The sequence below is a fragment of the Pteropus vampyrus genome, unplaced genomic scaffold, assembly GCF_000151845.1.
Source record: "Pteropus vampyrus isolate Shadow unplaced genomic scaffold, Pvam_2.0 Scaffold321, whole genome shotgun sequence".
In the NCBI taxonomy this organism is placed as follows: Eukaryota; Metazoa; Chordata; class Mammalia; order Chiroptera; family Pteropodidae; genus Pteropus; species Pteropus vampyrus.
Genome location: NW_011889102.1, coordinates 13,740 through 24,559, shown reverse-complemented (window position 1 = coordinate 24,559; position 10,820 = coordinate 13,740). Strand labels below are relative to the sequence as shown.

The 10,820-nt window shown below is 36.4% G+C and overlaps 1 protein-coding gene and 1 non-coding gene across 4 annotated transcripts in view; one reads left to right on the top strand and one right to left on the bottom strand.

The window, feature by feature from the left end:
- HPS5 (HPS5, biogenesis of lysosomal organelles complex 2 subunit 2) overlaps nt 1-9,805 on the top strand; it is a 31,099-nt gene extending 21,294 nt beyond the window's left edge. For all 3 annotated transcript variants that reach the window (XM_011377746.2, XM_011377747.2, XM_023521873.1), the window contains exons 17-23: nt 266-386; nt 593-748; nt 1,473-1,592; nt 2,370-2,483; nt 4,840-4,946; nt 7,076-7,346; nt 8,924-9,805. In XM_011377746.2, the coding sequence (XP_011376048.1) occupies nt 266-386; nt 593-748; nt 1,473-1,592; nt 2,370-2,483; nt 4,840-4,946; nt 7,076-7,346; nt 8,924-8,984 (950 nt within the window). In that variant the 3' untranslated portion in view covers nt 8,985-9,805. The remainder of the gene's footprint in view (nt 1-265; nt 387-592; nt 749-1,472; nt 1,593-2,369; nt 2,484-4,839; nt 4,947-7,075; nt 7,347-8,923) is intronic.
- Nucleotides 8,680-8,798, bottom strand: LOC111730579. Its single transcript, XR_002776746.1, has one exon. It is a non-coding gene; the product is annotated as a 5S ribosomal RNA (ribosomal RNA).
- Nucleotides 9,806-10,820: the final 1,015 nt, after the last annotated feature.

Sequence of the window (10,820 nt, the reverse complement as noted above, 5' to 3'; positions counted from 1 at the left end):
TATATCTACATATGTGTCTTTTTCAAGGGTAATAGTCACTTGTATATTATCTTGTTTAAAACTTTTAATATGTTTTGCCTCCCAATTTGATATTAAGGTCCTTAAAAGTAGAGAAATCGTATCTTTCTGTCTTTCCAACAGTACTTAACCAACATTGGGCCTTGCACACAGTAGGTACATGACTAATGATTGTTGAATGAATGTGTTCATGAATTGACTATTTACTGCTATGAGATGAAGGGAAAGGGTGTGCTTTATCTTTCAGAAATGGCAAGTTCAAATCCTACATATATGGTAACGGAAGAAGGAGATTTACCAACAAGATTAAAGTTAGTAGATGACTCGGTCCCTTTTGACAGTCCTTTATTGATTGCTTATGCTGCCCAGTAAGTTGTTCTCTATGTTGTTTATATGAACTAGAGCACATGAATTATTTTTGGCATTAGTCTGTAAAGTTTTACTCAGTTGCATATTGGTCAATTCTTGTTAGTATATTTATTTTTATTTCCAATAAGAACTTAGATAACTTAAAGTAACCAAATTATATCGTCTCACTGAAGCTGGAGACTTAATGTTTTGTTTTTAAATGCAGATTATATGAGAAGTTTGGGGAATCTGCCCTTCGATCCTTGATCAAGTTTTACCCATCTATTTTGCCTTTGGATGTTATGCAACTTTGTCATCATCATCCTGCTCAGTTTTTGGCCTATTTAGATAGTCTGGTGAAATCAAGACCTGAAGATCAACGGTAAGAAGGCGAGAATATTTGCACTCTCCTTTCTTTTGATAGGGTATTGTATCTTTTGTATAAGGAGATGTAGCATTTTTACTATTAACTGCCACAGAATTGAGGCATCTACTGTGGAAGAGGAGGATTTTGGCAGTCATATACCATTCTTTCATAGTTCACAATATACACCATAAATGTGCACATACCACACTTCCCTTCCTCCCTTTCTCCCTTTCAGGGATCGTCAGATCATCAGCGTAGAATTAAACTCCTGCTTCAAGACCTAAGCTAAAACAGATAAGCCTCCTTGTTATCTCCCAATGAATGGAAATATTACCACCTTTTTATTGATGATATCCTAGCCTTTTTTGGATGGATCTCAGTTCTCGCTCTGCACCTCTTTTTAGGCTAAGGCCTCATTTCCTATCTCCATGTGTCCCCTGGTTATTGAGACTAGAAACCTCCATCCGTCTCTTTCTTCCTCTGATTTACATTTTTCATACTGGTTTTTATTTCTCTTTTCATTTTTGTACCTTTGGTAGTTTCCTTATTATCTTGGCGTTCAACTGTTCATTTAAAAGCCTATTAGATTTTCACCAGCTTTTCTAGACATTTGTAGCAGAAGGGTTTTCACATTATTTCGTTCACTATATTGATTCCTCAGTAACGTCTTTGCATCCTCAAATTTTGTTTACTTTCTTAGCATGAAGATTGGTGATTTTTCTCTTGTATTTTCTTTTAGGCCATCCTTCCTTGAGTCCCTTCTACAACCAGAGTCTTTAAGATTGGATTGGCTGCTTTTGGCAGTGTCCCACGATGCTCCCCCAAGCACAAGCACTCTGGATGATGAAGGAAACCCCAGGTATAGAAGTCTTCCTTCTAAACTCTGATATTCCTTTAGAATGGAACTGGTTTATCTACACATAGCATTCTGGGCTTACTTCAGAAACAGCTATGATAGAGACTGACCCAAGTAATGGTAGTAATGAGATTGAGTGCACTTCTTATTGGTTCTGAACATTTTTGAGTTACAGATCCTATAAGAATCTGATGATTTATCTCAAAAAAATGCACATCCATGCAAAATTTTGCATGTGATTTCAGAAAATTAAACTGACCTTCTGAAACTTGTGTGGCCCCACATTGAAGAACCCTCGATGATTAAAGCTGTGTTAGAAGGAAAAAATTGTTTTTATGTGTTTTCTTCCTAGAAATTTGTAGATGTACCTGATTTAGGTTTTAATAATAAAAAAAAAGGATTTATATAAAAACACTGATACTTGTATCAGAAATGTTTCTTGTGTTTTCCTCCAGGAGAAGCTTTTTAAGAGCCCCCCCAAATGCCTATCTTATATGCCTAGACAATAGGTCTGGAAAGATATACAATGGCGATCTGTGAGTGATGGAATTAAAGGCTTCTTTTTGTTTGTTTGTTTTTGATTACCTAAAATGTCTAATTAAAAAGAAAAAAGTTATAGGAAAAAGAGCTATTTTTTTTTAAAGTCAAGTGGAAGTATTTAAAAAATGTAATAATAATGGAACAAATGTAATTAAACTCTGTTCTTACATATTAGTGATTAATAAGCATTTTGTGGAATTTATTTCTTATTTAATTTACTGAATGTTTTTCATTTTACAGGCCTCATTCACACTTGTTTTCCTGGGGTTACAGTCAGCTGATCCTTCATCTGATTAAACTACCTGCAGATTTTACAACCAAAGAAAAAATGACTGACATCTGCAGGTCTCGTGGGTAAATGAGAATTTTCTTAAAAGCTGAAATTTAGATTAGAATCATTGGAGTTAATAACTGTAGTTAAGGGCCTGAATTGATAATGCTTTACTATTTGGGAATTCTCTTTGCTATGGGAAAATATCTTTTTGTTTTAAGTGATAGTAAAGTAAACGTATTTTTCCTTTTAAATTTTGTGCATATTTTTCCTTTGTGTAGAAGAAACCGGCACTTGATAATTCCTCTCTCCTCCTCTGCTTGGTTTCTTGTCCCAGTTCTCAGGCATGCTGGTAGTATTTAATTAAGCACCAGACTGTGCGTTATATTGCTCTAGGATTTCCAAGTAGGGAGAGATCAGAATGGGCTCAATAGAATTGCTCGTTAAGGACTCAGGGAGGAGGAGAGACTTTAGAGGTAAACCCTGAAGGCTGGATGGGATTATATTTAGAAGGAACTAGGAGGAGGGCAGGTCAGGTGAAAGAAACAGCAAGAATAAGGGTATGAAAAGGTGACCTTGCTTTTTATCAGTACCACCTGTTATTTATTGTCTGACTATATTATCTTATGGCTCCACTTGTATTATAATCATTTGGAGATAGGGACCTATGCTTTCCTTTTCCCTCATAATGCCTAATTCATACAGTGGTAGGTACTTGATACATATTTATTCATTGATAGTGATGGATGATACTAGCCAGGTGGTAGGTGATGAGATCACGTAGGACCTTGAAAACTAGTCAGAAGAATTAGTTATCAGTAGAGACCCTTTAGACTTTTTGGTACAAAAATGACACGATTAGAGGATGCAGAGAAAAGGGAACCCTCATACATTGTTGGTGGGGTTGCAAATTGGTATAGCTGCTACGGAAAACAGTATTAAGGTTTCTCAAAAAATTAAAAACGGATATACCTTTTGACCCAGCAGTTGCACTTCTGGGTATTTATCCAAAGAAAACCAAAACAATTTGTAAAGATCTATGCACCCTAATATTCATGGAGCCACAATTTACAATAGCCAAGATATGGAAGCAATATAAATGCCCATCTATATATGATTGGATAAAGAAATTATGGTTCATATATACAATGGAATATTACTCAGCCATAAAATAAAATGAAATCCTACCATTTGCAATGACATGGATGAACCTAGAGGTTATTATGCTGAGTGAAATAAGTCAGAGAAAGATAAATATTATTATGATTCACTTATATGTGGAATCTAAGGAACAAAAAGAACAAATTAATCAAAAACACTCACAAATATAGTGGACAATTTGGTGATGGACAGAGGGGAGGAGATTTGGGGGGCTGGAAGAATAGGATGAAGGGTTAAAGAAGTACAAATTAGTAGTTGATAGGAGTACAGACTAGTTGACAGAAATACAAATTAGTTGATAGAAGTACAAATTAGTAGTCACAGAGATAGGGAGCATGGCATAGGGAATGCAGTCAGCATTAATATGTTGGTTAGGTGGTGGGCCTGGGAAGAGAGGGAGCAATTGGGGGGATTGTTCTATGAACTATATAGATGTCTAACCAATGTACTGTATACGTGAAACTAATTAAATAAATTTTTAAAAATGATGACTAAAAATGGAGCTTTTTGGAGATCATTATTAATGTCATAATGGAGACAGGAAGGCCAGCTAGGAAACTGTTGCAATAATTTAGGAATGACTGAATTTGTGATTAGTAGGGTAGCAAAAGGAGCCACATGCAAGGGACATTTCAAAGGAAAATGCAGTAGGACTTAGAATATTGTCTATAGCAAATGAAGGAGGGAGAAGAGTCAAGGAGAATTTCCATAGTTTGCATATTTGGGGAAGAAATATGCGGATTTTGTGTTGAATCTCATAATTGATGCTTGGCCTCGAATATCAGTGTTTATCACTAGCTTTTGTTCTTTTTTCGTAAAGGGTTATCTAACACAGTGGTCCCCAGTGTTTTTGGCATCAAAGACCAGTGCTCCTATTAGATTCTAATGCCTGATCTGAGGTGGAGTTGAGGTAGTGATGCTAGTGCTGGGGAGTGGCTGCAAATACAGATGAAGCTTGTTCCCTGACCTGCTGCTTACCTCTTGCCATGTGGCCTGGTTCCTAACAGGCCACAGACTAGTACCAGGTCTGCGGGTCTAACAGAACTTTCTGTGATAATGGAAATATTCTACTGCACTGTCCAGTATGGTAGCCAAAAGCCACACGCGGCCATTGAGCACTTGAAAGATAGATTGGTCAACTGAAGAACTGCCTTTTAAATTTTATTCACTTTAATTTCAATTTAAATAGCCACACATGGCTAGTATCTACTGTAATAGTGCAGTGCCAGATAATTTCATTGCCTTTTATTCCTTTCTTCAACTTTGGTCTCTTTAAAGTTTCTGGCATGGATATCTTACTCTCTGTTTGGAGCTGGAGAGAAGAAGAGAAGCCTTCACCAACATTGTGTATCTGAATGATATGAGCCTGATGGAAGGGGACAGTGGTATGTAAATCCCAACTGGTTGCTCTTGGTTGTAGTATTTTAGAAGTCACTCCAGACTTTTCAATAAAGAAATTTGGTGAACATTTCAGTGATCCTGTATATAATTCTAGCCAGCTGTAAAATTTGTGGTTGTTGTTTGTTATTTATTTTATTTTTTTTGATCTGTACTACTTGGTAATTACAAAATCACAATTAGGAATAAACTACAGACAACTTTTCTCTTTATTTAATGAGTGCTTGCTATGTATCAGGCACAATACCAGGTACTTTTCCATATACTATTTAAATGAGATAACAAACCCTTAGGAGAGTTACTTTTATTCCTATTCTATAGAAGTTATAACTGAGGCACAGAAGAAAGACAATTAGCTTCCCCGAAGCCATACAACTGGTGGAGCTTGTGTTCACACCTATTTGACTATCTCTAAAGCTTGTGCTCAGAATTTTTTCTCTGCATTGTGTTGACTTTTTACACAGCCAAAAATTAGAGATCATTAAGATGAATTTAAAGTGAAGTAGCAGTCAGATTTCACTAAGCTTTCATAAATATTTAGATACTTAAAAAAAAAATTGTTATTAATAATACAGATAAAATGTCAATCAGAAGGCCAAGACTTTGACACACTGATGTCTGAAGTCTTAGATCTATCCTGCAATCAGAGAGATGACTTTGGTATGTTCTATAGTGTTGCTTTTTTCATCTTAGTGCGGAGATGCCAACAGCAAGGCATCAGGGCCCTTCATCCAGCAGTGTAATCTATAGTCTTTTCAGCCCTGCTGGTGTGGGAAAGAGAACGTTAGAACAGAGCGAAGAAGCCAGTTGACTTAGCTTCAGATATCATAACTGTAGCAAAAGTTATTGATATCTTTGTTTCAGAAGTAAAAAAGAGGACCAGGTTCTGTAGGACTGGTACTATAGGCATGGCATACACTTCTGAAAAATAACGAGAATAGTTAAAATATAAACAATTTATAGTTTTAAAGTTACAACATGATGTTTGTTATAGAAAAAAATATTCAGGAAGCATAAAGAAAATATAACTTAAAATCCTCCCCACCCAGAGAATATTTTAATATAATATTAGCTATTTTTGCCCTTGGTGTGTTAAATGGGGTCTTTTCTTGACACTTTTCTCATAACTAATATTAATCACTCCAAGGTATGTTGATTTCACTGCCAATTTATATCTTCTTTCTCTTGCTCCACCACCATCACTTGGGTCCTAGATATTTGCCTAGACCTTTGTAATACCCTCATAATTGATCATCTGGAGTTCATTCTTACTCACCTTTAATCCATTGTCTTTACAGCATCTAGAATGTTTATTTATTTATTTTTTTAAACAAATTGAATTATGTAATTCTCCTCCTTGAAATCCCTCACACTGAACTCAGAACAAAATTGAGATTGTGAAGCTAGACCCTTAAGGCCTGGGCCTGTCATCTCATTCTTACTACTCACTACAGCCTTTGAGCACTATCAGCCTTTTTTGAGTTCCTTGAATTCAGGTTCTTTCCTGTGTCAGGACATCTTCCTTGTTTCCTTTTGTCAGAAATGCAGGTTCCTTCACTCACCATTCCTGTCATTCCCAGCTTCAAGTTTGTGTTTATGTGTGTTGCATGCACATTTTTTAAATCTGAGCTTGTTTCATCTTTTGGCTCTCCGCATAAATATCACCACCTTGTTGAGCCTTTCTGAGATCCTTGTAAAAAATCTGCAAATCTTTCTAATAGATCCTTGATTTTTTCCTTTATAGCACTTAGCACTGTTTATAAGTATAGGTTTATTTATGTGCTTGTCTAAATTCTGTCTCCTTTACTAAACTGTAAACTCCACAAGAGTTCCTGATTACATACCCAGTGTCCAGCATAGAATATGCCCTGGGTAATTACTGAGTAAGTGAATGAAAGAATTTTGAAGCTAATTTTGTGGCTTATTCTTATCATGAACAATTTATTCAATAAATGTTCAGAAAACAACTTTATTAGAGTGATGAGAGTATGTTCTTTAATATTGGTATGTTTGGTTATTAAAGATATTTATAAAAGGTTTGGCCACCTCCTGTGTGCAGGCAGAGTGCTAAGAGCAGTCAGAGCCAACATTTCTATATTCCTGTGTGTTTGTGTAGGTTGGATCCCAGAGACCATGGAGGAATGGAAGCTGCTTCTACATCTTGTGCAGAACAAGAGCACAAAGCCAGCCCCCCAGAAGTCACCAAATGGGAACTTCAGTGATGGACCTTCCCCTATCAACGTGGAGAATGTGGCACTGCTATTAGCTAAGGCCATGGGTCCAGATCGGGCCTGGTCACTGCTACAGGAATGTGGTTTGACCCTTGAGCTGTCAGAGAAGTTTACCAGAACCTGCGATATCCTGAGGATTGCCGAGAAAAGGCAGAGGTAATATCTGTCTGTCATGCCCTCTTCATACGCATTTGGGGAATATGGAACCCCACAGATGTTCAGAGGTGGACAGGACTAGAGAGGGCATCCATTCCCAACCCCTCACGACAGATGAGGGGACTGAGACTCACCTCTTGATTAAGGAGATTAAGGGAAGAGGTAAAGTAACATTTTACTAATAATCTTGATGAGGAGACTTAGATTAATGTGACTGCCCAAATCTGATGTGTACTTGGTTCTTTAAGAATATTATTGGTACCAAATATATAATTGTCTCAGTCAGGTTTTTTTAGTTGAAAAATATAGATAACAAAATTTACCATCTTACCATTTTTAAGCATTTGGTTCAGTAGTTTTAAATATATCCATACCATTTTGCAGCCAATTTCCAGAGCTTTTTTATCTTGTAAAACACTCTACCCATTAAACAACAATTCCTTATTTTCCTCTCCACCTAACCCCAGGCCATTCTGCTTTCTGTCTCTATGGTTTTGACTAAGTACCTCATTTAAACGGAATCATACAGTATTTGCCTTTTTGTGACTGGCTTATTTCATTTAGCATAATGTTTTCCAGTTTATCCATGTTATAGCATGTATCAGATTGTCCTCTTTTTTAAGGCTGAATAATATTTCATTGTATGTATACCACGTTTTGTTTATCCATTCATTGGTTGATAGACATTTGGGTTGCTTCTACCTCTTGGCTTTTGTGACTAATGTTGCTATGAACATGAGTACACAAATGTCTCTTTAAGACCTTGCTTTCAATTCTTTTGGGTATATAACCAGTAGCAAAAATTTTAAATCATATGGTAATTCTATTTTTAATTTTTGAGGAACTGCCATACTATTTTCCATAGATGTAACACCACGTTACATTCCTACCAACAGTGTACAAAGGTTCTCATTTCTCCACATCCTCACCAACCCAATTTGGTTTTTGATAATACTCATCCTAATGGGTATGAGATAGTATCTCATTGTGGTTTTTATGTGTTCCCTAATGATCAGTGAAGTTGAGCATCCTTTCATATGCTTCTTGGCCGTTCATATATCATCTTTGGAGAAATACCTATTCAGGTCTTTTTGCCTATTTTTTAATCTCACTATTTGTAATTTTGTTGCCGTGTGAATTTATATATTCTAGATATTAACCCTTTATCAGATATATGATTTGCAGTATTTTCTCCTATAGGACCGTATGCCTTTTCATGGGATACCTTTCCACTTTTTTTTTTTTTTTTTTTTTAAGGAGAGGCAACCCTTGGTTGACCTCACAGATTGCAAGGACCCTGTTAGTTTATAATTCCTTATTTTTTATTTTTTTACACCTACAGCACCTGGTCTTCCTTGGTGGTCTCCCATCCAAGTACTAACCAGGCCCCACCCTGCTTAGCTTCCGAGATCAGACGGGATCGGGCTTGTTCAGGGTGGCATGGCCATAGACCCAGTCTTGTGTCTTTTGATGCACAGTCAGTCAACTACTTGAATCTACTAATTATTTGTATTGTTTTTTGTAAAGAATGAACAATGAGAACTAAATTTACTTGTTTCTTTTCTTTGGGATTTCAGAGCTTTGATACAAAGCATGCTTGAAAAATGTGATCGGTTTCTCTGGTCTCAGCAGGCCTAGTGGAAGAAGATTCAGCAGGATGTCATGACATTTTGAGAAAAACTGAATCTTCTTAATGCATTTGTCATTAAAGGAAAGACACCACCTGAAAACCCTGCAACCTTATTGGAAATACTTTGGCCAGTGTCCATAGCATCTTCATTTATGGTTCTCTTTATGCATCAGTGTTTCTCAGCCAAAGCTGAATTCTGAATCAGTTCTTGTTCGCTGAAATGAAGTGCTCTAGGATCAGCATGTGAATGTTCACAGATGTGTAGTAGTCTTTATTCTGAACAACAGTGTTATCTGTTTCTCACTAGTAAATTGGGGGAATTATTTTTCTATCGTGACTCCTGTGTAGGGAGCAGAAGTATCTCATTCAGGTCATATGAAGACAGGTAATGTAATTGACAGGAGTTGAATTTTTTTAATGTCCTGTCTAGAACAGTTGAGAAATTACTGAAATAAGACCTGGTGTGATGGAATTAACACATAAAATAAATGAAACACTGAAGATTCAAGTTAGATATTAAAATAAAATGACCCCATATTTAAATATATCTAAATATAAAAAATAATTTTTTTCCAGTTATTTGACATTTTCTAATCTGAACCTATATACAACTGACTCATTACTGGAAATGTTTTATCTCTAATCTTTCCTAAACAAAGTATTTCAAAGAAATCATGTACTTTTAGAAATTATTTTTTAAAAGTCACAATAAAGGAAGTCTGCAGCAAGTGCTTGTATTATTTAAGCCAAGTGTTAGATTGCCATTTATCAGGCTCCTGTACATTTACATAGCATGTTCTATTAATAATAAATGTAAAATTTGATTAAAGTTTTCATTTGAATATAGACATGCAGTTTATTGTGAGCACTTTTCAGGAAGGTGTGGGGTAGACTCAGTATGGAGTAAGCATAGTGTCGGATCCATTGATTTTTTTTTCAGCTATAGAACAGTTGACACAGATTGCTGTCATACTTTCACATGACATTTAGATATGATGAAACCAGATGGGTTGAAACGATTGTCAGAGAAAGGCTTCACAAAGCTTCTTAGAATTTTAGGAAATGTGGAAAACCTAATGATTCTGATCAACAATATGTGTGAGGGTGGCAGGGGTGTGGTGTGATGATGGTGGTGGTGGTGTGTGTGGTATTTCTCTATACCCAGCAGTTCTGACACCAGCTAGGTGTCCTACAATTCAAATCAATTCTGGCACTATCTACCTGGAGATAGCATCAGATTTTATAGGTTAAGGGATGTTAAACAAATACATTTCAGTGGAAAGCTTTTCTGAAAGAAAGGGTTTATTGAGCCATATGCTAGCCAGAAAAAGGATCAGGTCCTGGGACAGTCTTAACCACCAGTAGCAGGGTAGGATGGAGAAGACTAACAGGTCTGCAGTCTTGGAGCTGATGGGACTTTGTTGTACAGTGAGCTTGGGGAAGGAAGAAGCAAGTTGTTTTGAAAGAATTTACATTGGCTATAGAAAATGGAGTGGGAAAAGAAGCAGAGGCAGTTCCAGGATAGGTGCACAGTCCTTAAAGAAGGATTATTTATTACTTCTGGATTGAAAATGGGTAATAGTCTTGAAAGTTCATGCAGAAACAGAATATGGTAGTGTCTGGTGGTCAGCCATTTGGCAGTTGATTTAAAAATTTAATATATATTCAGGAACATGAGTAGTCTTTATTAGTTTAGGCCTCTAGCTGTTAACTGATTAACTTCAGTTGTTTCTCCCCCCTCCCTGTAGCCTGTAATTTAATTTAGGATATCAGAATTTTTCTCGTCAGGGCTCATTTCCACAAGACTGCCCTCCACTTCAGACACCAGTTGAAAGTCCAGGATG